Source organism: Salarias fasciatus, chromosome 5, assembly GCF_902148845.1.
Source record: "Salarias fasciatus chromosome 5, fSalaFa1.1, whole genome shotgun sequence".
Taxonomy (NCBI): domain Eukaryota; kingdom Metazoa; phylum Chordata; class Actinopteri; order Blenniiformes; family Blenniidae; genus Salarias; species Salarias fasciatus.
Genome location: NC_043749.1, coordinates 35,109,823 through 35,135,478, shown reverse-complemented (window position 1 = coordinate 35,135,478; position 25,656 = coordinate 35,109,823). Strand labels below are relative to the sequence as shown.

The window sequence follows — 25,656 nt, the reverse complement described above, 5'->3', positions numbered from 1 at the left end:
AGGACGGGGGGCTTGGGGTGGGGGACTCTGGAGGGGGGGCTCGGGGTGGGGGACTCAGGACGGGGGACTCAGGATGGGGGGCTCGGGGTGGGGGACTCAGGACGGGGGGCTCGGGGTGGGGGACTCAGGACGGGGGACTCAGGACGGGGGGCTTGGGGTGGGGGACTCAGGACGGGGGACTCAGGACGGGGGACTCAGGACGGGGGTCTCGTGAAGGGGGGACGGGCTGCAGCCGACGGCCAGCGGCTAACTCTGACCTCGACCTCCTCCTCAGTTCATCCACACCCTGGAGAGCCAGCGGACCTTCTCCCCGAGGGACCGGGCCTACGTGGCCTCCCTGCTGACCGTCTCCCTCCACGGCAAGCTGGAGTATTTCACCGACATCCTGAAGACCCTGCTCAACGACCTGGTGGAGCAGTACGTGGCCAAGAACCCCAAACTGATGCTGAGGAGGTGAGGAGAGCCCGGCAGGCAGCCGCCGCTGAGGGGGACGACTCTGACGCCGTGTGTGTGTGTGTGTGTGTGTGTGTGTGTAGGACCGAGACGGTGGTGGAGAAGCTGCTGACCAACTGGATGTCCATCTGCCTGTATGCCTTCCTGAGGGTGAGCCCTGAAGCTCAGTAACGTTCTAGTGGCTTCTCCACCTCAGGTGGAGGATGAGGGGGGGGAGGGGTGGAGGAGGAGGTGGAGGAGGGGGAGGGGTGGAGTGAGACACAGTGATGGTGTTCATAGTGAAAGATGGAGGTTGGAGCTCTCTTGGTCCAGTTCAGGTTCTCCGGCCTGTGAGCCCAGCAGACGCCGACGAACCTCCACACATGCACAGGGAGAACATGTAGACTCCACACTGTGAGGCTGCACTGCTAACCGCTGCTCCACCGCGCCCCGCAGGCTACGAAATGCTCCAGAGCAGCTGGAACAACGTCTTTCAGCACCGCGCTTCCTCCAGGGTGTGTGGGTCTGCACTGACGTGTGTGTGTGTGTGTGTGTGTGTGTGTGTGTCCAGGACTCGGCGGGGGAGTCTCTGTACATGCTGTTCCGGGCCATCAAGCACCAGGTGGATAAAGGTCCGGTGGACGCCGTGACAGGAAAAGCCAAGTACACCCTGAATGACAACCGCCTGCTGAGGGAGGACGTGGAGTACCGCACCCTGGTGAGCAGCAGGCCCCGCCCCCTCCGCCCCCCCGACCCCACGCCCGGCCGGCTGCGGGGCGTGTGTGGTCCGCTCTCACCGTGCTGGTCGTCCCGCAGACGCTGAACGTGCTGGTCCAGGGCGGGGGGGTCAACGAGAGCCAGCCCCTCCCCTCCAAAGTGCTGGACTGTGACACCATCACCCAGGTGAAGGAGAAGCTGCTGGACCAGGTCTACAAGGGGACCTCCTTCTCCCACCGGCCCCACGCAGACTCCCTGGACCTGGGTACACACACACACACACACACACACACACACACACACACACACACACACACACACACACACGCACACACACTGAGTGGAGGAGATTCAGTGTGTTTCCTGTCATTGACAGTATGTTGGGCTGTAGCTCCCCCTACAGGGAGACACTAAGAATTACAGGAAGTCCCTCAGCTCTCCCTCTGCCAACACTATTCATACACTACAGGTTTTACACACAGCTGGTGAACACACACAAACACACACACACGTGGCTGAGGCTGTGCTGTGTCTCTCAGAGTGGAGGTCTGGAGTCGCCGGTCACCTCATCCTGTCAGACGAGGACTTGACCTCGGTCGTTCAGGGAAACTGGAAACGTCTCAACACCCTGCAGCACTACAAGGTCAGAACACACACACACACACACACACACACACACACACACACACACACACACACACACACACACACTCATTCATTCATTTGGTAGGTGGAGGTCAGTCTCACTCAGGTGTGTGTGTGTGTGTGTGTGCGTGTGCGTGTGTGTGTGCGTGTGTGTGATCAGGTCCCGGACGGAGCGACGGTGGCTCTGGTCCCTCGCCACACCAAACACATTCACCACGACAACCACGACTACGTGGCGGGAGAGAGTGAGTGCCTCGCCACTGCACTGAGCGTGAGTGTGTGTGGTGTGTGTGCGCGGAGTGTGACGTGGCCCCTGTGTGACAGAGACCCCCATGCTGGAGGACGCAGACGAGGGGGGGGTGCGGCTGTGGCACCTGGTGAAGGCCAGCGAGGAGCCGGAGCTGCCCAAGCAGCGGCGGGGCAGCCTGCGGGAGCGGGAGCGGGCCAAGGCCATCCCCGAGATCTACCTGACCCGCCTGCTGTCCATGAAGGTCAGTAGCCCCGCCCCCTGCGCCCCCCCTGCCCCCGCCAGACCTAACGCCCCCCGCCCTGTCCCCCCGCCTCTCAGGGCACGCTGCAGAAGTTCGTGGACGACCTGTTCACGGTGATCCTGAGCACCAGCCGGCCCGTCCCGCTGGCCGTCAAGTACTTCTTCGACCTGCTGGACGAGCAGGCCGGGCAGCACGCCATCTCCGACCCCGAGACCATCCACATCTGGAAGACCAACAGGTAGGAGCGCCGGGCGGGGTGGGGAGGCCGGCCAGCGCCAGGGAGGGTAACGTCTGTCCCCGTCCCCGTCCCCAGTCTGCCGCTCAGGTTCTGGATCAACATCGTGAAGAACCCTCAGTTCATCTTCGACGTCCAGGCGTCCGACCACGTGGACGCCGTGCTCTCCGTCATCGCGCAGACCTTCATGGACTCCTGCACCATCGCAGAGCACAAGCTGGGCCGGGTGAGGACCGGACCGGACCGGAGGCCCTGCTGGACCCCGACCCAGAGAGCCGGGACCCGCGCTAACTGATCTGTCCTCCGCTCCACAGGATTCTCCCATCAACAAGCTGCTGTACGCCAGAGACATCCCTCGCTACAAACAAATGGTGGAAAGGTGATGCGCGTGCGCGCACACACACACACACACACACACACACACACACACACACACACCGTCCACATTAACCCTGGAGACAGCAGGACAGAAGAAGCTGATGAGCTGCTGCCTCTCCTGCTGCAGGTACTACGCTGACATCCGGCAGACCATCTCCGCCAGCGACCAGGAGATGAACTCCGCCCTGGCTGAGCTGTCCCGGGTGAGGACACACACACACACACACACACACACACACACACACACACACACACACACACACACCCCACTGACAGCAGGCCTGTGTGTGTTTCAGAACTACTCTGGAGAGCTGAACTACCTGGTTGCGCTGCACGAGCTCTACAAGTACATCAACAAGTACTACGACCAGGTGAGACACACACACACACGCTCACACACACTCACGGAGCAGCCGCTCCCCGCGCCCCATGCTGTGAGCCTCTGACCCGTCCTCAGATCATCACGGCCCTGGAGGAGGACCCCACGGCCCAGAAGATGCAGCTGGGCTACCGGCTGCAGCAGATCGCCGCCGCCGTGGAGAATAAGGTCACCGACTTGTGACGGACAGACCGGCTCCCCGCTGGGGGGAGGGCCGACGCCCCCCGTCGACCGCCGACAGACTCGGGTGTCCCGGCGCCTCCTGCGGGCTCAGACCCCGGCTCCCCGGGCGGGGGAGGGACACGTGGACACACGTCTGGGGACAGGGGACAGGGGACAGACCCCGCTGGAGTCCAGTCTGTCCCACTGCAGCCGAACCTCTGGACACTCTGCTGTCGCTCCACACTCACTCCAGTCTGTGAGTGTGTGAGTGAGTGTGTGTGTGTGTGAGTGTGTGTGTTTGTGTGTAGTTTCTGTGCTGCATTGTCACATTTCTGGTTTTATTCCCGTTTTATTTCCGTGGTGTTGAACCGACAGTTTCAGACATCAGCGCTCTTTTTAAACCTTGAAGACCGACCTCCCTGGAGGGCTTCCAGCTGCAGCCTCCGCCATTGTTTGTGTTTGAAGCCCAGAGGTCAGGGTCAGGGGTCAGCCGGGGGGACATTCCAGGCACCAGAGGAATCCGCCTGGCTTTACTGCAGAGAACATTCAGAGCCGGACACGTCCTGACCGCCGTCTGCCCCGGCACCGTCCAGCAGCTCGGCTCACGGGCCAGGTGTTTGGCAGGAGAACCCCCCCCCCCCCCCCCCGGCGTTATCATTATCATCTGGAATCTGGACAGGCTGCAGTTACTCTCCATTCATCCTGTTCCTGTTTGTATTTATAGTCAGAAGCTTCCTGTCTGGGTGTGAAAGGTCAAAGGTCCTGCAGCTCTGAGGGTACTGGCAGTCTGTCTTTTTAATATTTCATGTTTTCATGTGAACGTGTGTGTGGTGTGTGTGGTGTGTGTTGTGTGTGTGCGCGTTGTCCATGCTGAAACATTCCTCTCTGGTTCATGGTGTGACCACAGGGGGGCGCTGTGTGGCTGCTGACCACCGGGTCGGGACGTGACGTGAGGTACTGACAGGGCTGGCACGCACGCACGCACGCACGCACGTCTCTCAGGGTTCTGTGAGGTTAGTTTGAGCAGCGCTCCCTGTTCCACAGACCTGGTCCGGTCCGCTCCCCACACAGCCTCCTGTGTGTGTGTGTGTGTGTGTGTGTGTGTGTGTGTGTGTGTGTGTGTGTGTGTGTGTGTGTGTGTGTGTGTGTGTGTGTGTGTGTGTGTGTGTGTGTGTGTGTGTGTGGCTCAGCAGGTAGTCTCTCCTAACAGACTAACGCCTGCCGGAGGCCTCCTGTAGCTGTTAGGGTGTAAACCTTGTCGTGTAGAGCAGGCTCTGCCTCCAGCAGCGTGTTAATACGACTGTACATAATGATGTGATTTCAGATGGAACTATAGTGTTTTAACCTGTTTAATAAAGGGTACGAATTCTCACAGATGTAATAAAGTATTCTTAAAACCAAGGAGTGCTTCTGTCTGAACCCCACCAGGGACACACACTTCCTGTGGATGTTAGCCAGTAAACTGGGACCGGCGAGGAGACATGACTCCACCAGTCAGCTGGTTGGAGCTGTCTCCAGCTGGTTGGAGCTGGTTGGAGCGGTCTCCAGCTGGTTGGAGCTGGTTGGAGCTGTCTCCAGCTGGTTGGAGCTGTCTCCAGCTGGTTGGAGCTGTCTCCAGCTGGTTGGAGCTGGTTGGAGTGGTCTCCAGCTGGTTGGGGTGGTCTCCAGCTGTCTCCAGCTGGTTGGAGTCTTAATGCCAGCGCCCTGCAGCTTCCACACAAACATGTTTAGCTCCAAACCAAGCTTGATTTGAGAAACCCAGCTGCTTGTCGAGTCTCCAGAAGAAAGACGTTGCTGAAGCCAATACATTTTTGACTTAAGAAGACTTAACAGTTTGAGAATAACTGGTGCACCCAGCCAAAGAAAAGGTTGCCTTATCATCCATATCCTCTGAAAAATGGCCAAGAAATCCTGGATCCTGGCAGGTCTGTAAACTAATTACCAGAGTTTAAATGGTTATAACCAGCCAGCCAGAATACTGATGGATAACGTGAGTCTGAGTGAGATTTCAACCTTTTTTTCTGGTTTCAACTGGGAGAAGCTGCAGGGAAAAATTCTTGCTTTGTGTCAAAAAGTGCAGTTTTTTTTTTCAGGTTTTAATTTTTTTAAGGTTATCATTCAGAGTTACAGTAGGAGAAACTGTTAAAAATTGAATCAACATTTTTGCATGCATTTGTACAGAATTACTATGTATATTAGTGCTGTCAGTATTAATCACGATTAATTCATAGAGGGTTGCCAACTAATTTTTCAAAATTGCGATTAATTGGAGTAGGTGAGCAATTGGCTAAAAGACAACAAGTAAGAGGAAACTGATTTTACTGTTTTAGGACTTCATTGCTTTTTTCATCCAGATGAGGATCAGATTCTTCATCTGTCTCCCTTTCATATGGGTGGAGCCAGGTTCCACCTGGACAGGTGAGCAGGTCAATCCATCCACACCAAGTCAAACTGAATGACAGTAAAGGCTCCAGATTTCTTATTTCAAATTGTGTGAAAATAACTTGTAAGTGGATGAAATCCAGACCCGGGGTGTTGTGGGGGAGGGGTGGGGGGGGGGCTCCCTGCGGCCCCCACCCCTCCCCACACGCTGGACGGAACCAAGCGGCTCCGGGAGGAGGCGGCATCCTGAGAGCGGTCCAGCATGGAGTAAGGCCCAGCGGCAGCAGCCCACACAGCCTCCTCACGGCCACTCCCCGTCCAGACACTAGCTCGGCTCCAGTCCGGGACTCGTCTGACAGCGGCACCGCCGACCGGGGAAGGAGCACCGCCGACCGGGGAGGAAGAGCAGCAGAGCGCGCTGCGTCGATAAGGTAGCGGGGTTAGCTCCGGGCTAATGCTAATGCTAATGCTAACTGGCGCTAGCTGTGGGGGAACAACGACGTTTTCAGGAATTATTCACTGTGAAACTCTGACCTCAGCAAACAGCCCGTCAGAGATCCTGCTTTTATTTTAAAAACTCCTCATTTTACCGGAAGTGGGATTTAAAGACGGGACCGTCATAGAAATGTGAAAAGAATTGACTGCAGCGTTAGCTGGAGTTAGCATGACGTTAGCCTGAGAAGCCCTGACTGCCTCAGCCTTTATCCTGAAACACGGAGTCAAAGCTCCGGCCCGCGGCTCGGGACGGGACCTGTTGATTAACCATGCAAGGTCCTGAATTCTGTCTTGCCTATGAAATTTAGAATATGTATTAAAGCAAAAAAAAAAAAAAAGTACTGATCATCACATGAATTCATGTGAACCAGCCGTCAGCCTCCAGAACCCTTCCCCCCCACAGACTCATTTGCTTCAGCAGACGTTATGGAGCTGGGCCTGGTTCTGCAGGTGACGTCCTGGTCTGCTGTGTTCCAGATCACCATGGAGCCGTCAGAGCAGCCGGGCCCGGACGCTGCCTCCCAGGGGGTGAACCCGGTGTTCCTGCAGCAGCTCCGAGAGCTGGACATCCCCGAGGAGGCCGCCAAGCAGGTGGGCCGCCGCCGCCTCCCGTTCCTCCCCACAGCGCCATCTCACACTCCAAGCCCTACGAGTGTTGAATGGAATCCTCGTCTTGACCTCCTGACCTCTCCCCTGTGCTCCAGGCGCTCCTGCACACCCGGAACGTCTCTGCAGAGGAAGCGGCCATGTACTACTTCAACAAGCTGGAGAATGAGGTGCCCATAAGCTAGCCTTAGTCCCACAGGTACACCTTGGTCCATCAGACCTCCGGGAGTGTGTCCAAAGCCCCAGCTGAGTGTGTGTGTGTGTGTGTGTGTGTGTGTGTGTGTGTGTGTGTGTGTGTGTGTGTGTGTGTGTGTGTGTGTGTGTGTGTGTGTCTCTGATCCAGGAGGAGGGTGACGAGGACCTCATGTTTAAGATGGTGTTTGTGGTCAACATGGACCTTGCCATGGGTGTTGGGAAGGTGAGTCCAAGAGCTCACACACACCTGAGCAGGTAGACAGGTACTGCTGTTCAGCCTCTTCCTGTTTCAATGCTGCGGCGCAGCTTTTTATCTCTGTATGTACACCACCTGTGTGTGTGTGCAGGTAGCAGCCCAGGTGGGCCACGCCGCTGTGGGCCTGTACCAGACTCTGCAGGAGAAGAACAGCTGGAGGGAGATGTCCTGGAAGTGGGACCACAGCGGGTACGAGCTGCTCCACCCTGTGACTCCAGTTTACATCCAGTCAAATTCTTCTGGAGCCACAAACCATTTAGTCAGCCTTTAGAATGAGGAGTGGACGACTCATGGAGGTGTTTTCCTGTAAATCTGTTTCTCATCTTCATTTCTGAGGTTCCATCATAGATATTTGAACAGGCTTAGTTTTGTAGCCGTTTGTCAGAAGCCCGTTGCTTGTTGCCCTGACCCTGTCTCGCTGTGACGGTGGGAAATGTGCTGCTGCTTCAGGGCCAAGAAGGTGGTGGTCCAGGGAACCAACGTGGCTCACCTGCTGGAGCTGCAGGCGCTGGCCATGAGCCTCAGCCTGCCCACCTACCTGGTCCAGGACGCAGGACTCACCCAGGTGAGTCTGGATCCATTCACACCCCCGCTTTGATCAGAGCTGGACTTAAAATCCTGCTCTTGTCGCGTCTCTGTGTCTTCAGTGCAATTATAAAAAAATGGAACTGTGTGTGTTTGTCAGGTGGAGTCTGGCTCCCGCACCGTCCTGGCCATCATGGGTGAGGAGGAGATGGTCAACAATGTTACTGGGAGTCTGAAGCTGCTCTGAGAAGAGAAAACACGCTCACACACACTCACACAGCTGTGCCATGCACTCAGCAGAGGGCAGCATCTCCCAGCAGCAGGCGCACGGCGGCAGAGCCTCACCCTGCGAGCTGCTGCTCCCCTCCTCCTCTGTCTGTCTGTCTGACTCTGTGGTCCGGCGAGTGTGTGATCCAGCCAGAGACACACACACACCCGGCACCTACAACTGTCTGTCTGTGGTGACACTTAACCTTCAGAGCAGCGGGACGGTGAGGTTCCCGGCTCCTCTGAACCCGGTCTCCAGCTGCTTCTTTAATCACGCCACTCCAGTTTTCATGCTGATCATTTTGTTGATACGACTCTTTTCCCAGAGATCCTGGACCTATGGACTCGTTAACGTCACTTATTATTATGAGATATGTTTTGTCTACCTGTGTGTGTGTGTGTGTGTGTGTGTGCTCTGTTCCTGAACGTTCCTTGGTTTTTCTTGGCTTCCTGCCGTCATTCCTTCCTGTCGGGCGGCGCAGGCCTCTGCAGTGTGTAGTTTACAGTGAAGAGTCGCAGCTGTTGGTGTGAGGCTTGATACCCTTCATCCTGGGAGTGCTGTGCTGGCTGTCATGTATCTGTTATCACCAATACGTAGATGTGAGCATGAGCTGCCGCCCCGGGTCTTACCCGGGTTCACCTGTAACACGCAGTGCCGTGCATGAATATTAAATGTGTATGGAGACCCGTTCAGGAGCCTGTCTTATCCACTCACTGTGTCAGCGGACCATTAAAACGCCTCCAGATGCACAACCCAGCGGTGTGTCTGTTTGTTTCAGGCTGTGTGTGTGTGTGTGTGGGATGGTGCTACCAAACAGCAGAACAGGTGAAGCGCTGTCCTTCATCCAGCTGTTCAGAGAGCTGGAGCCGTGTTTACCATGTACACCGAGGTTCTCAGCCCCTCACTGACTGTTCAGTCGATTTCACCAAAGCTGCTAAATGTTGAGTTTCCAAGAGGGCTGGATAGATCCAAAAGAAAAAAAATGTATTCCACGGAGACAGACTTATTTTTACTGCTCTGCTTGTGCTGGATGTGTGGGACGCGTGTGATGCTGCAAACACCATTAAAACCACATGAACAGCATAATACTGAAAATGTTCAGGGGGAGATAACATTCACTCTGTCACAGATGGAAATCTAGACTTCTTTAGTACTGCTAAACTTTATAAAAATGGAAGCGATTGAATTGTATTCACAACTTCATTATAGATCTGTGATCTCAAAATAACAGAGTAGAATTTTTCAATATTTATCCCAGAGGGAAAGAGAGTCTTACAAATCCAATGGTGCAAATGTTGAATTATCTGTTGAATATTTAACAGCTGCTGGTGCTGATCTAGAGGAGAATGCACCAAACGGCTCATTCTGAACACCGAGGTCTGTTCCTGCAGGTTTCCATGTCAGATGGAGGTGACAGACACTCAGGTCTGTTCTTCCTCTGCAGTAACTGAGCTCTGCAACAAATGACGTGGTGCTCCTCTCAGCAGCCAATCAGAAGCCTCCCTGAGTCTCATGACACAGCTGCGGACCAATCACAGACCTGTGCTGTTTGTCCCTAAATACCGCAGTCAAACATCAGTTTTTATGTCAAATCGGAAATTTCTAGGTTTGTAAACGAGTTGAGAGCATATCCGGGCTGTGAGACACAGCGGCTCCGTCCTGTGAAGGCCAGGCGGTGTCTGTCTGTCTCCCTCTCCGGGTGCGGTGTGTTTAATGGCGCCTCCGCCGCTACTGTCGCTGTCGGTGACTTTTCAGTGGAAAGCGACTCATTTCAGCAGCGGGGACACCGGGAGGAGGGACCTGTGTTAAGTAGATGCAGCCCGGTGCAGTGGTCAGATTCTCTGTCCAGCCCCTCACCAGATGGAGCGGCTCCGGTCCGTGGGGCTGACCCAGTCCCCGGACCGGACCGGAACCCAGGACCCCGGACTCCGGAGCCCTGCAGCTAAGCTTCCTATCGTCTACAGGTATGGAGGCTCCCTCCACAACGGGGAGATGGACGTAACCCATAAATAAAAAGCAATAATTCCACTAACGGATTGAAATAAATTCCACGGTATTAAGAGTTTAACAACGAGTATTTCCCGGCACTTTGAAGGCTCAAATCCTTAGTTGGGTGTCAGGATGTGTCCCGGATCCAGCCACTGTCGCCGGCTCTCCTTCCGCCAGCAGACACACGTCTCAGCTCCGGGCTGCAGGGTCGCGCTACCCCATCGCAGTGAAGCCCGCCCACTCTGACGTCACGCGTGGAAACACGAGAAGTGTCACTCTTATCCACCAGTGAGAGACAGGGGAAAGTCCTGCGTGTAATTAGTGACACGATGTGGTCCAATCCTCGTTGAGAAGGCGGGACAGCTGAGCAAGAGTAGGTGCGTTCGACATGAGAAAGCCAGAGGCAGACCTTTAAGACTTTTGAGCCGCCCCGCCCAGATTTGGCCCGGCGTCACTGATACGTAGGACTTACGTAGGGCATCGAAAACTCGCGAGACCCAAACGAGATCGGTCACAGAGGTAGCCGCGTGAGCTGCTGGAGAGCAACTCACCGCGGCTACCTGGCCCACCTCTCTGTTTCATACAGGCAGGGGATTGGACCCGAGCCCACTCGTCATCAGTTTGATGACAACGCGCTTTATTTGCATAAATAAACACCCAGTCCCGGCTCCAGCCCAGTGTAGAGGGGGGAGGGGGGGCAGCGGCGGCGAAAAAGTAACGGAGCAACACAAAGACAGAATCCACAGATCAGAGGCCTGTTCTACTGTGTCCAACAACATATGATCATTAATCACATTGGTAAAAAGCACAAATAGTAATAAAACAAATGATAAAATAACCAGCCCTCACCTTTAGTAGAGCTGGAGTCTCCACTTTTTTTTTTTTTTTTTTTTTTTTTTTTTAATTTTGAATAGCGCAACACTTCATATTGATTTGATCAAGCCAGTGGAGTTTGCTGTTGTTTTTTAAGCACAAAATAGACTGAAAACTTTATTTATTAATTTTTTGGATTGAGGGGGCGAGGCAGTCTGCCCCCCTTGATGCCTGGTTGCACTTGCAGCAGCAGGCACGCTTCACATGACAGAAGCCAAAACGTAACTTAAAATTATTTTGTTTTTTTAAAATTGTATTCATTTCAGTTAACTGAATATGAATTAACACAATGTGACACACAAAAGAAATTATGAATTCTTTTGTTTTTATTAAGAAAAACAAAATTACCCCTCTGACAGCCAGGGGGGGCAAGGAAGCACGGGGGGGGGGGGGGGGGGGGGGGGGGCATTGCCACCCCGGACGACGGGCCTGTAAACACCCCCCACAGTGGAGTCATGAGAAACACCAACATGGAGAACATAGGGTTGTCCGACTTGGAGGCAGACTTATAACTCCGCCCCACGGCTGCGCCGTCTACTTCGTCTAGCTCCGTCTACCTCTGGCTTTGCCATCGTGAACGCACCTAGTCTGATGCATTGGCTGCTACTGCATGCGCGTAACCGCCATCTTGGATAAGGATCTGCTTCACCTCCAGGGAGGAATGAAGCCTGCACAGTTTAATAATCACTTCTCACTGCATTTCTCAGACATGTTCACGTGGGTCGCCTTGTCTCTACTAAAATACTTTATTGAACTGTGAAAAAGAGTTGTTTGTTGAGGGCTTCCACTCCTAATACATTTTAGTTAGTGGGTAGGTTAAATACATAAGGGATTCCTGAGAATAGCTATATTTAACAATATACTGTACAGAGACGTGTTATTACTTCAATAACTGATGAAACCAACACTTTTTACATCTTTGGTAGCCTTTTAAGTGCGAAAACCATATTCTAATGGCAGCAATGGACGTATGAATGTAGTGTGAAATACCATAATTAGAAACAATGTGTAAATAAAATGAAAATTCAATTAATTGTGATTACTTTCAAATAAGTAAACTAGTCCTCCTTCAGTAAAAGTGAAGAAATAAGTGTATCCTCATCCAAGATGGTAGCCAAGCTTATACATCAGCTCCGAAACGTCTACGTTTTTTGCGTGTGTATCTCGCCCCCTTTACGTCGTGCGTGGAAACGAACTGGCGTCCCTGCAATCCACCAATGACAGAAAGGTCAACCTATGATGTAATGTGAGTGACACAAAGTAGGCCAATTGTAAACGAGAGGCGGGACACGTAAGCAAGCCCCGCCCTAGGTGAGAGCCCGTGCACAGTCAGCAGGGAAACCCCGCAGCATGGCTGTGTGTCAGTTTCGGTGGGACCCGCGTTCGATGCCGGTGAGGAGGGGGATGGGCGCCATCACAGCCTGTATCACATATAGCAGCAAATACCCATTATAAACAGGGACTGTAAATATACAACACACGCAAATAAATGGATTATTTCATCTGGGATCTATCATAGACACTCAATGGATGCAGTGCACCTGAAAAGAACGGGGAATTTAACTCTACTCGTGTGCATGGGAGACACAGAGAAGTTTGTTTCCTACCCCTGGAGAGAGAGCTACTTTTAAGGGCAAAGGATACAGGAGACTCCGAGGCCGGTGCTCGGGCCTACTGGTCTCCTCACAGTTTATGTTTGGATACTAACATACCGAGGACTTCTGGCCAGACTTGGATTTATCACGTTTGTACAACTTTGGAATGCCTCTTTAGGTGAGTATATTTAATTTGTTTTCATTTGCTACACCTCTACATTATGTGCCTGTTTGTGTGGAAACGTATCGTGTGTTATTATACTAAGCGCAGCTCCAAAGCCTCCAAACTCAGCTGTCCAGACCCGTAGTGTTTTATTAAGTTCATAAAACAAGTTGTTTGAGTGTGTTTCCGTCTGAGGGGCAGGCTGAGAAAGCTGCCCTGGTCCTGGTGTGCCTTTCGGGGCTGCTTCAGGCTGCGTCTGGACTGCTGCTCCGGGGCTCTCTATCCGCTCCCCGGCTTGTTTTTCAGCCAACTACTTATTCTGGGAATCCAGCGCATTTCTCCCAGGATATCTGAAGGAAGCTCCCCTCGCAGCTTCGAGCCCGACCTGTAAGTTTCCAGTACTCTAGACTGGTATGTGTCCAGGCCTGCAGGCTGTCTTCGGGGCTGTTTGTCCGTGTTACTCCCTGGACGGAGCTCTATTTTACCGTGAGACCACTCCGCTGCACCGGACAGCCATCACGATCATTTTACATGTTCCACAAACAAACACGGGTCTGTTTGGCAACTTTAGATCATGTAGTGTCGCTCCGGGTTTTCCCTGACTAATGCTACAGAGTGAAACGAGCCCCTCACGGAAATGCAATTTATTGGTCTTCGCCTGGCAGATGTTGTGTGAAATAAAGGTAGAAGAAGCTACTTTCAGCCTGCTGAGCCCGAAGTTCAAAATCAGAGGCTCAGGGTGAAAAGCAAACTTGTTTTACTAGCATCGAAATAATGTGTTACTCAACTGTTTTGACACCGACCTGTTGTATACTGTACGCGGAAATAAAAACTGTCGAGTTTTCTGAAACTAATCTCTTCAACTATGTGCCATTTGACGGTTATTAGCGCCTGGCGTTACCTAAGCAGCCAGCTCCTGTGGGCTAGCATTAGCAAGCCACAGGCAACAATTGCTATGCTAGCATGTCGGCTAACTTTCTGGATGTTTTCCAGTTGATGCTGTCCTTATTCTGAACCACACTTTAAATGCTCTCAAGAATACGCGATTTCAGATGAGGCTCTCGGTATGCGTTGAAATATGTCAGGCTGAGTTTCATATAACGTGTGTGTTTGTGTTTGACTAAATACATTGGTTCGGTCCTTTGCATAATTCCTAGCAACGCTCAGGCGTGTGAATCAGACTGAAAGCTTGGTTGATTTCTCTCCCCCTCCGTGTGTGTGTGTGTGTGTGTGTGTGTGTGTGTGTGTGTGTGTGTGTGTGTGTGTGTGTGTGGATAGTGACTTGCTGTTCACCTCCCCCACCTACCAACCCCCAGCCTCGGTGGCGGTTATGATAAATGGGAGGTATTTTGGAGGGGAGCGCTTGTTTCCTTTTTTAGCCTCCTTTTTTTTATTTGAACGTGTGACAAAATGTGAGCAGCTTTGTTGAATCGGAATGTAACGACCGCAAGTTTCATCCAAGTTGAAGTGGTTGCTTGATTTAAACACCGTTTGCCTCGTCGTATCAATCTAATCTGAAGAAAATGTTTTGATCCAGGCTTTAGTGTGTGTGTGTGTGTGTGTGTGTGTGTGTGTGTGTGTGTGTGTGTGTGTGTGTGTGTGTGTGTGTGTGTCCTGGCTTCAGTAGCACCAGTGAAACACCCTGTGCAGTGTGGTTTCTGTGAGCACTAATGGCTGCCCTGGCTGTCTCCTGTTAGCTGTGCTCTCTGCCGGCTGTAGCTGTGTGTGTGTGTGTGTGTGTGTGTGTGTGTGTGTGTGTGTGTGTGTGTGTGTGTGTGTGTGTCTGTCTCTGTGAGGGCTGGGGACAGCAGGCATACACAGACACACACACACACACAGTTTCCACAGCTCTACGGTCACTGTATGTGCCAGCGTTTGTGTGACTACCGTTCTTCTGCTCTCAGATCTGTTTTTGATCATTAATTCATGTTCTCCTTCCTCCTCATTTTCCATGTCAGTCTGAGGATAGCTTTTCTTTTTTTGAGAGAAGTGCTGACTCAAAGAGATCAATAAAGTTGTCTAATCTACATTCTGCTTTGTGTTGATCACTTTTTCTGAATTCATGTGTTTTGCCGTCTTTCGCGTTTTAATTTGGGCATACTAGCTCTGAAGTTGGGAAACACGCCGCTTGCTGTGTATTTCCTCAGCTCTGACCTTCCTGCATGAGTACAAAGATTACAGTGCTACAATGCTGGGGGGTGTACACACATGCAGGCATGCAGAAACACACACACACACACACACACACACACACACGCATCATTTGGATAGATCTGAATGTCTGTTTGGTAACCAGATGGCTGCACGCAGAGCCTTGTTTTCATTGGTTGCTGCTGACATTCTCTGAATATGTTTGCCATCTTTTAATAGACTATGTGGGCTGTAGCTCAGAGATCTGGCCACTCAGAACCACTGGAAACCAGAGCCCCCTCAGAACTCCCCCTGGCCTGGCCCTTCTCTTATCTTCAACAAACATTGTCCCTGGTCGAGACAAAGACACGCACCAATCCAGGGCAGACATGCCGTGTTTAGGACATCAGTAAAGTACACACAGTGGAAAAGCTGAGAATACAGTGCTTCAGCTGCGTGCTCTTCTGGCTCAGGCTCTTGGTTTTGTACAGCTTCAGATTCCACTTAAAGTTGAGGTACATGCCGCTTAGAGATGTGTGTGTGCGCACACGCAGGATGTAGGCCCTTCTTTCCCAATATGGGCCTCTGAAACTTTAGAGATGGGAGGAATGTGCAGACATGCAGGGTTAGCTTGTCCCAGATTTGTAGAAAGAATAAAGTCGGTCTCTCTTCTTCACACGGGCAGTGAGGCTCCCTGACTGGCTGATGTGCCCTTGAAACCCTGATGAGAACAGGTGGGCACTGTGTTCTGATAAGTATAGATCAAGGGTGTCAAGTATACCGTGTCTACCGACCGCAAGTCAAAACGTGTCTGCCAAAGGTTTGGAGCTGGCCTTTCAATCACACCGTACAGTGCAGACAGTAATTGAAACGTTGGAATAATGGCCACTGCTGTTCCTAATGTTTGGGTTTTTATTCAGAGGAGCCGTTACAGCACATCAGTGTAAAATAAACCAGAGACGCACCAGTTACTGTGTTACCAGACCAGTTAAATTAACTCAGCAGCAATATGGCTGTTGGGAGAAATTCAGGAACAAAAAAAAAGTTAAAAAGTCACTTGTCACATTAATGTTTTTAATAAAACAGGATAATATCAGTACGGTATGAAGGACGCTGCAGGGCTTTGTAAAAAATAATGCTGGGACTGCACTCATTTTCTCAAACCTTAAGATTGTTCTTGTGTTGTGTAACGAATATAAACTCTGTCAAAGTGTAATCATACCCTTTGCTGCACAGTATAATGAGAATATATGGATAATTTTGATTCAAAAGGTGATTTAGCTCTTGTCATTGGTCTTGTGTGTGTGTGTGTGTGTGTGTGTGTGTGTGTGTGTGGTCATAGTCAAAGAAATGCACTTCGATGCTGATCGAGTTTCTCTCCTCTCTGTCCCTCCCTCTCTCTCTCTGACACTGTCTCTCTCTCTCTCTCTCCGTCCCTCCCTCTCCCTCCCTCTCTCCCTCGCTCTGTAGCAGTAGAATAGAGTGTTGCAGTGAGAAAACATGTCCTCTTGTCTTTCATTTCCATTCTCATTGGATGGGGGCAGGTGTGGCATTGACATGATAATGAGGTTTTCTCCGCCGGTGCTGTGGACGTGCGCCTTCAGGCCACAGACGGATCCTTTCCTCAGTGCTCCAAGCAACGTGTCTTTCCCACTTCCATGTCTGTTATTCCTTCCCTGACCCACTTTGTGGGCCGAGATAAGGAGCGGGGTGCGCAGCGGTGGAGAGCCGTGTCCTCTGCAGCTGCCGTGCATTGTGCGGAGCCCGGTCTTGCACAACGGGGTTAAAAACAAGTGGCTGTGACGCCTGCCCCGACGGAGCGCTGCCATTGGTGCAGACGCCTTGGAGCGTGTCCAATGGGGCGCAGCGTTGGCTGGGCTCTGGGGGAGCGTTGTTGCAGAGGGCTGTGCTGGTTAATTCTGTTTTGTGTGGAGAAGCCGTGCTCCTCGGGAGAATAATGGAGGAGGAGGAGGCGGCTAATGGAAAAAGGCAGAAAGGGGGGCCGTCACCCCCTCCTGGGCTGATTGAAGCCTTATATTTTGTCCTTCATTTTCTCTTTCTCGTTTTTGACACTGTCTGCTCCGTGCTCTTCAACTGGCTTAGTGTGTCGTCCGAAGAAAACTCACCAATATTCAGTGTTTCCTCTGGAGCTGCTTCAGGCAGCCATTTTGGTCAAGTACACATTAACCCGTCTCTCTCTCTCTGTCTGTCTGCCTGACTCTGTCTTTCCAGCACTAACTGAATCAAGTGTTTAGTGTCAGGTGAACGTTGCAGAAGTCTGCCGGCACATTTGGAAGCGTGTTTGCTCAGAGGGTGTTGTCAGGCCAGAGCAAACAGAAAGCAGGGCTGGAGGAAAACAAGCAGAGGTGAGCTGCTTTCCGCAGGGCTGCCTGCAGCTGCCTGCGCTGAAACAGAGGCTTCAGGAGGGCCTTCCTGGACAGCCAGCTTCCAGGCCAAAGCAGCTCAGTCCTCAGTGTCCGTCATGCGCTGGAGACATTCTCCAAGATGCTTCAGGCAGAATGGGGAGCCATTCAAAATGGCCGACTACCCTCTGTGCCTTTTGCTTTGGAGTGACACCTTGCAGTCCTGCATTGGTTGAAACAATGGGCACGTTTACATGGACCACGTATAAGCGGATTGTACGTGGAGCGGATTGTAAAATGTGTCATGTAAACGACCGAGTGGATCCGCTTCACTCGGAGCGGATTGTAATTTGGAGCCGATTGTACGAGGTGGTCTACGCCGATTGACAATCCGCTCCGTGTCCCTTATAAACGAGCCTGACAGCAGAGCGGATTGAACTGGGGGAGTGTTTGTTCTGCGCATGCGTTCCCTCATAGGTAGTGACTGTGACGTACCAGTAAACGGGAAGCAGCACAGTCAAAAAGCCAGCAGAGAACGCCACGGTGGTTGAAAAACACTTTTTTAGTAAAAAACCCCAACAGAAAAAACATTGGTGAGGCGAGATGGAACCAAATCGCGCAATAGCGAGTCGTATAAAGAGCTCTATAGCAGAATACAAGCGATCGCCGGCTGGTGTTATGGATTAACTGGTTACCGTGTTAATGAATGACGGCGGAGGTCTGTGTAAACACAGGCTGATTACAGCAGTTGTTAAAGTAAGACTCACAAATGACTTTAAACGTGTACACTCACTGTAACTGTCGATAACCGACGTTCGCTAGAACGACTACATTTTTCAATCATGTATTGGTCACAAGTTAACACGGGCACCAGTTAATTTGAAACATCGGCATGCGACCAGAGCTCACACCGAGACGTGCTGCTCGGCGCACAGCTGTGCTGCAGCCAGGGGAGCAGCCGCTCCTTCAGCAGCGCATTATGGACTTTTGGGACATTATTTGAGCAGATAAAAACTCTCTGCTCGGCGCTGAGGACTGCTGCTGCGGAGCTAAAGACCTGGAAGTTCCTCGTGAGACTTTGTGCGCATGTCACAGGACGCTGTATAACCCGCTTCACCCAGGGTCCTTGTAAACGAGGATTCACCGTGGATCACTACATGAATACACTCCGTTTAATACGATTGTTTACAATCGAATTGAAAAAAACACCCATGTAAACTGGGCCATTGTGTGTGCTGCTGGAGGAGGAAATGGAGATGTCCTGTCAATACGTCTGTTATGCAGTGAGATCAGGTGTTGACACACACACACGCACACACACACACACACACACACACACACACACACACACACACACACACACACTTCATGTTATCTCAGAGCAGGTGCATATTTAAAGCTAGGGTTGGCGATCTTGGAAAACTAGCATTAGCATCTAGCATCTCGCCAAGGCTCCGCCTCGCTAGCTCCGCCCAGCTCCCACCCCATTGGAGGAGCTCCCGTTGGGAGCGGAGACGTTCACGGCGCGCGTGGCACTCCCGCGTGCGGTGAGTTCCTGGCGTAACCTGTCCTCAATGCTTCGTTTCTTCGTTTTTCTTTATTTGCACAACGCCAAGGTATGGCGCACTGAACGGTGAGTGAACCCCAAAACATTCGTCTCCGCTGTTCTGCAACGACGCCCCGTCCTTCTATGCGCGCACTGAACCAGGGTCAGTGCACGCGTACATGTACACACGGGGTAGGTCGAACGGCGAAGGGATTTGATTGGTTTAATAAAAGGTGTCCCCTCAAGACTATTGGCTACTGTTTGTCCCGTTTTACTCCTGCTGTAGATAGCGGATATTTTCCAAACTACTTTAAAAACACGCTGTGAATTGCTTCCCATCGGGTCTAAAGATCATTTTTATCAGTATTTAAAAAAAAATGTATCTCATTCAAATCGCCAACCCTAGCTTTAACACAATGGCTCATTTGAACTTCATGCTGCTGCTACGCTGCTGATGTGATGGATACATGATTTTCAAGGAATAGTGCTGTTGTGAGGACAGTGTCTTTTTTTAAAGCTTCTTAAATATACCAGCTCTGCTACAACAAGAATTCAAAGAACATAAAGGTTTTGATTAATTATACCAGTGTACTCTATTTGGCTTCTTAGGCTCTTAGCTTGAGGCTGATGGTGAGCTGTATGCTCCCTCTGCATGTTATAGAGCTGTACAGTTGCATTATCCTCACACACACAGACACACTCACACAAACACACACACACAGACACACACTGGTTACCATGGAGACGGAGATGCTTTCCTCCGCCATCGGCACTGAAGGAGGGGGTGAGTGCCTTGCAGCTGCTAATCATCAGAGTGGAGCTGAAGACGGTCTCTTATGATGCTGCTCATGTTTAACAGTCCTTCAGGACACTATGGCTGCAGTGCATGCAGGGAAAACAAGAACTTGCCTTCATGGAATATATGATGTTTTTGAGTTTTTCTTCAGCTGTGTGGCTAAAAGAAGCTCACCAGAGGTTGTCTCTCTTCATCTTGTCGTTGTCTTACACAGGGAATATTTTAGGTAGGAGTGTGTGTGAAGTGGTGGTTGCATTGTGTCGTGCAGTGCGAGAAATAAGCAGCAGCAAGCGGTCCAATTGTCCTCAGCAGGTGGTCCTAAGTGGAAGTGGCTGATGTTGTATACCCCTTTCCCACTGCAACTAGCGGGTAGACCCGTGTCTGCGACCCGCTAACTATCGCCTTTTTAGACGCCTTTCCCACCGCCTGCTGACCCGCGTCTCACCTCCTGCTGGCGAGCCGCATCGCTGCGTTTTCCCGCACTGATGGTGTCCCACGTTGATGACATCATCAGCGCGACGGAGCAAAACGAAAGTAAACAATGCAGCGGAAAACAGTCCCTGTTACCTGTAGACGAATCTCCTCTTCCCCACGGATCAGGGGAAGCTCTCTGGTCTCGCTATCTTGCCATTTCTGGGTCGTCTGGACGAAGGAAATCTCACGCTGTGTCCAGAAACAACAACTAGTGTGCTAACGTAGCCGCGCTGCGTCGACGTCATCATGTAAGTTCCTCCCACTAAAAGCCAGTAGAAAGCTGACCCGGGAATTTACCGGGTCGATTGCAGGGTGAACGACCCGGGTCGAAATCCCGGGTCAAACCTTTTCCCACTGCCACGAATTAGCGGGTTTAAACAGGTTTTTTGGCCAGTGGGAAAGGGGTATCAGAAAACCATGGTTTGCCCTAGCTTTAGCCATACTCTGACGGCCTCAGGTCATGGCTGGAGTCAACAGTCAGGGCTCAGGTTAGAGGGCAGCCCCGCTCAGATTTGGGCTTTGAATGTCATTTTTCTCTTCAGACGTTTGTTGAATCCCCGGCCCTCAGCCTATCGCACACTCAGCACTTTCACAGCCCCCATGTGGAAACATTTTGGGTACCCAGTGTACACAGTTGTTTTGTGCCCGGGGCATTTGTTGCTCTGTTGATTTCAGGAAATACAGAGGTTCTGGCCTTTGTTTGAGGGGTGTGCTGTTAATGCCAAAAAGTAGTCGGTGCTTTGTGTTCTGCCTGAGAGCCGTGCAGACCGTTGTCTTCATGCCCAAACTGGCAGCAGCACTCAGCTTTGCTTCTTCTCCTCGATCCTCGTCCTCAGACAGGCTTGGCTTGTTGACTTGTTTGCCCTGAAACAGATGATTGATTTTGTGTCATGCTAGGCCTGCTGTCGACTGTGCTCTCCCCCACCCCTGTCACAACTCCCTCTTGGCCGTTGTTCTTCATTGTGTGGTCTGGTCCCGGTGCGTTTCGGGCAGCTGGACATGGTTTGGTTAGTGGAGGGTCACGCTGCGCTCCCGGGAGGCTTGACCGCTCGGCTCCATGAGAGCCACATTGCAGCCTGATGCAGTGAGGACGACACATTGGGTTCTGTGTGGTGACTGTGCATCAACTCATCATATGCTGTTCATCCCACATCGTCTTCCTGTGCAGTCTGTGGCTCATATGTGTGTTTGTCTGTTGTCCAGTAAATCTGGTAGATCACAGCCTTCATGTACCAGGACATGCTCACTTCCAGACTCACGTCTGGATTGTTGTTGTGGCAGGAGGAACACAATGATTACACTCCTCATACCAAGTAAAGCTTCTTCGCCAACAGACAGAAGAAAACCCATCAAAAATGTCTTTTCATTGCAAATCAGAAACTGAGCCTCATCTTCTCCCACATTTTGAAGTGAAACCTACACCACAGCTTTAGCCTCATGCCAAGTAGTGACTGTTCACTGAATGCATGACTTTGTTTTTTTTTTTTTCACATTAATAGATATATTTGTCAATAAGTCTATAGGCAGTGAAAGATCTGACTGTTGTAGTTGGAAGCGTGGACTTTTAAAATGCTTTGCAACGAGCACACGGCAAACTCTCAGCCCACTCGGTCTCCCACTGTAGTAAAAACTGGACCCAGTCTTCTGGCAGTTTACTCACACAGCAGCACGAGACATTCCTAAAGTGCACCTAAGAGCTTCTTTCAGTGCACCAGAAACACTTCTGTTTTTCTGTTTTACATTCAGAAAGTGTTCACGCTGGGACGGCAAAGATTTTGAAAATGTCCTCCATACATCCGGAGACGTACAGTATGTTCACTCGCTTCTGTTTTGGAGAAATGTTGTGCTTGTATGCAAATGATGGAGCTCTAAATGTGCACTTTGGAAAAGAGCTGCTGAACTCCAACCAACGCTTTGAATCCCCCATTGTTCTTGTTCACCTACTCGCACATTAGCAGAAAACCAGTCATTCAACATGTGCAGCACTCCAAGCAACATGAAGTTCATTCCTGAAGTTATATTTAAACTATGCCAGGGCTGCAACTAAACATTACTTTGTAGACTAATCTAGCAGTTTTAGATTAGTCAAGATTGTTCTGCTGATTTTTAAGCACCTGTAAGCTACTGTTACATTAAACAAATGAACATTAAAATCCAAATCACTACTGCCGGGGTGTCGGTGTTGGTTTTTCAAGGTGTTGGTTCTTGGCTGTAGTGCTTTGAAGGAATGAAAGTTCACACTGTGTTTTTTTTTTTTTCCCCACTAAAATGTTCCCAAACTTTGGAAACTTGGTTGAACTATTCGAGGCTCTTCCCCCCATATTCCACAGAAAACTGACGGCTGCACTGCCTGCATCCTCTGCCGCGATCTTTACCTTTAACCCACCGCATATTTCTGGTGTGAATGTTTTAGTTGTAAAAGTGTGTTTGTAGCGTCTTCCTCCACTTCCTTGCGTGTTCACTGTGTAAAGAGGAGAACATAGACTCGCTATGTGTCTTTTTGCGGTATGCTGCCCTGGCTCAATTGTTTTCCTGTCTTTTTTTTTTTGCAGGATGTAAACATGGAGTGATACTGCCCCTAGCACTTTCTGTACTGAGCAACATGAAGCAGCTGTTATGATTCTATCATACAGAAGTTTACAACAACAATAACACTAAGATGATTAGTCCACACTCAGATTTTAACGTTGGTGAAATTTTCGATTGCGTAAACTCATCCTTGCAGCCCTGAACTACGCACACTTGACATTATAGGATATGCAAAAAGCAGAGAACAGCTACATTAACAGAAAATAGTTATGATTTTATTGTTTAACTGGAAAAGTCTAATTGTTTATACATCAACCAAAACCAATTTGAAATAATTAGCATGTTTCTTGTATCAAATACTGAGATGCCATGATATGATTTAGTCCTACCAATAGCCTTACTTTATATTTTTAAATATTACAGCATGGAGATGGAAGTGCACGAACGCGCTATAAGATGTGTGGAGTTGAAGCAGAGGCATAATGAGGCCGCCGTGCCCTGCGTCTTTCATCGAGCTGAGTTGATTTACCTGTTCTTCATCTTTAATTTCCTCCTCCTGGAGCTCAGCAGTGCAGTTCAGCCTGCCAATGCTGGAAGACGTCACATTTATTCATATCCTGCCTGCTCCAAGCATGTGTGCGGGGGCAGACTGTAGGCTGCTGTATTCTCACTGTGCTTATTGTGTTGTGGAGGTTTGCTCAAGTGGACACTGTGCAGGCACCGGCATAGAAATTCCCTACTGACTTACCTGGTTTAATAAGTCTGGCTCATCCAGGCTCTGATGAATATGTAGAGATGTGAAAATAGGAGACATGAAGGTCTTAAATCCATCAGAATCTCAGATGAGAGGAGTCCATTACATTCGATAAATCAAAAGAAAAACTCATGTGTAGAAAGGCGTCTCTGTAATGAACTCTGAAATGATTTTTCACATTAAAGGGGCTGTATCCTGCTTTTTTAGCTGGTCCAAACTCTAGAAATGGCATTAACATGGTAATAGTTTATTTTTGGCGCTAAGGAAAAGTAATTTTGTGTGAAATAAAAGATTTTCTGGGGCTAATTCTGAAACCCGGAAGAGAAAACGCTCCGTTTCACTGAAAATCCCGCCTCTCCCCCTGTGGACTTTAACTGACAGCGGACTTCAACCAATCAGCTCTTCGTTAGCGTCTCTAAGGGTTAGCTTTAGCTCTTTAGCTCTAGCTTCTCTACACGAAAAGACGCGCGAAAACGTCTTTTCCTGTGAGAAACTCACCAAGCGCAGACCCTCCAGACCCTCCAGACCCTTCAGACCCTTCAGACCCTTCAGACTCTTGCTCTTGCTTGATTGTTGCTTTCAGACGATGGTTAAAGTTTATCTCTGTAATCAGAGATACAAAAAGCGGCAACGCTGATTGCCGAGGGCCTGCGGGAGGGGGGCTCAGGGGAGCATCTTCTCCGTGTGACGTGAACGTGGGAAACGGAGTGTTTTCACGGTGCGGGAGGGGCTGCCTCTCTGAGCAGCACAACAACGAGGAAAGCTCAAACACACAGGCTCGAAGGACTCGCCCATTCTTGGAAGATCCTGGTTGGTCCATGGTGAGAGGAGAAGAGAGTTTTTAGGGAGAGACGTAATAAATTAAGCCTTCTCACTGAGCTCTGACGGAGGTCCTTCTTGTTCTTCACTCGAGTCCCTTTAACCCAGGAGGATTACATCTGAAATCATGAGCTTCATAGTAGGGATGTGCCAATTTACGATATAATCGCAATTTACGATATTGCATAGCCAAGATTATCATATCACATCATTTACAACATATCGTCTGTTTCATTTGGAGACAAGCCCGTTACTGAAACAAACAGCTATTGGACTTACCCAAGGTGTCAAAACCTCTGCAGCAAAGTGTACTACAAACCACCACAAGAGTCCCACATCCATAGAAAACCCCTAAAGTAAGTAATTTTATGCCAGGATGATATGATTTTATGGGGCGGCTGTGGTTCAGTGGGGAGAGCAGTCGTCTCACAATCGGGAGGTTGTGAGTTCAATTCCCCCCCCCCTCGTCTGCATGTCGAAGTGTCCTTGGGGAAGACACTGCACCCTGAAATGCCCCCACTGTTGTACGTCACTTTGTACAAAAGCGTCTGCTAAATGAAATTGTAATTGTAATAATTGTAATTGTAAAAACGAGGCATTAACGCGTTCAGCCCGACGCACACTGTACAGCCCCCCTCAGCTGCACCTCCCGACACAAAACGCAACAGAACCAGAGATCCGTCTGCTCCAACATACTGGGCCTTGTATGAAACGAGAAAAGCTGCACTTTAAAGGGAGACTTCAACATTTTGGCAAATTGGCCCATTTAGCGCAATTCCTTAGTCATTTTGAACAGCATACTTACTGTTTTTATGAGGGCGAGCTAGGGCTGGGCGGTATGACGGTATAATACCGTGTGACGGTGTAAAAGTGTATACCGGTTGAAATTTTGCCATACCGTTTATACCGAAGAGAGAGCAGATGTCTGCTGCAGCTCTCTGAGTCGGTGGACAGTCGTCTGAACTCGCTAACAGGACAGCCGGAGCGCAATTGTTTGGGTGCGTTTGTGCATTTTCACGGCGTATCCCAACATCGTGCGGGGTTTGTTCGCTGCGTTTCATTGGTCAGGTAAGCACAGGGTGCGCTCGTGAACAACACCAGCGTAGCTAGGAGAGGTGGGAGCCATAATGGCGGACACAGAGACGAGCGGCTCCAGGAGTGACGATAAAAACTCAGTTCTTTCTTTCAGTTCTTTCATGCTGTGATTGTTTTTTTGTTTTTTTTTATAATTGAAGTTTTATCAACCGGAGTTTAAAAAATAAAAGAGGAAAATGAGTAAATGTGACAGTTTGGTTATTTCTAAGCAATTATTTGAATTTACAGGGTAAAAATTAGGGCTGTCGCGGTAAACCGGTATTGACGATAATCGTGGTAATAAAAAATGAAATTTCAATATCGTGCTCAAAATGCGCACATGATAATATCGTAAAGAGGATCTAGTGCCACTTGAAACGTGTAT

The 25,656-nt window shown here is 50.4% G+C and overlaps 3 protein-coding genes across 5 annotated transcripts in view; all 3 read left to right on the top strand.

Annotated features, from left to right (window-relative positions):
* Positions 1-4,840, top strand: part of plxnb1b (plexin b1b) — a 58,347-nt gene extending 53,507 nt beyond the window's left edge. The window contains exons 27-39 of the mRNA XM_030092792.1: positions 275-453; positions 537-603; positions 1,004-1,150; positions 1,249-1,414; positions 1,689-1,792; positions 1,955-2,039; positions 2,119-2,285; positions 2,363-2,523; positions 2,599-2,746; positions 2,835-2,899; positions 3,026-3,101; positions 3,195-3,269; positions 3,356-4,840. Of these exons, the coding sequence (XP_029948652.1) occupies positions 275-453; positions 537-603; positions 1,004-1,150; positions 1,249-1,414; positions 1,689-1,792; positions 1,955-2,039; positions 2,119-2,285; positions 2,363-2,523; positions 2,599-2,746; positions 2,835-2,899; positions 3,026-3,101; positions 3,195-3,269; positions 3,356-3,460 (1,545 nt within the window). The 3' untranslated portion in view covers positions 3,461-4,840. The remainder of the gene's footprint in view (positions 1-274; positions 454-536; positions 604-1,003; positions 1,151-1,248; positions 1,415-1,688; positions 1,793-1,954; positions 2,040-2,118; positions 2,286-2,362; positions 2,524-2,598; positions 2,747-2,834; positions 2,900-3,025; positions 3,102-3,194; positions 3,270-3,355) is intronic.
* Positions 4,841-6,029: 1,189 nt separating this feature from the next.
* On the top strand, positions 6,030-18,626 carry LOC115389287 (probable peptidyl-tRNA hydrolase 2). 3 transcript variants are annotated; one of them, XM_030092795.1, is made up of 8 exons: positions 6,037-6,252; positions 6,794-6,907; positions 7,021-7,092; positions 7,266-7,340; positions 7,465-7,562; positions 7,824-7,938; positions 8,059-8,149; positions 18,590-18,626. In XM_030092795.1, the coding sequence occupies exons 2-7, from the start codon at positions 6,800-6,802 to the stop codon at positions 8,143-8,145; spliced, it is 555 nt and encodes a 184-aa protein (XP_029948655.1). In that variant the 5' UTR covers positions 6,037-6,252; positions 6,794-6,799; the 3' UTR covers positions 8,146-8,149; positions 18,590-18,626. The 3 variants fall into 3 exon arrangements, with proteins under 3 accessions (XP_029948656.1, XP_029948655.1, XP_029948654.1); XM_030092796.1 differs by lacking the exon at positions 18,590-18,626 and having other exon boundaries at positions 6,030-6,252; positions 7,269-7,340; positions 8,059-8,856; XM_030092794.1 differs by lacking the exon at positions 18,590-18,626 and having other exon boundaries at positions 6,039-6,252; positions 8,059-8,856.
* setd5 (SET domain containing 5) overlaps positions 12,314-25,656 on the top strand; it is a 39,264-nt gene continuing 25,921 nt past the window's right edge. The window contains 1 exon segment of the mRNA XM_030092793.1: positions 12,314-12,801. The gene's annotated coding sequence lies outside the window, so the exon portion shown is untranslated.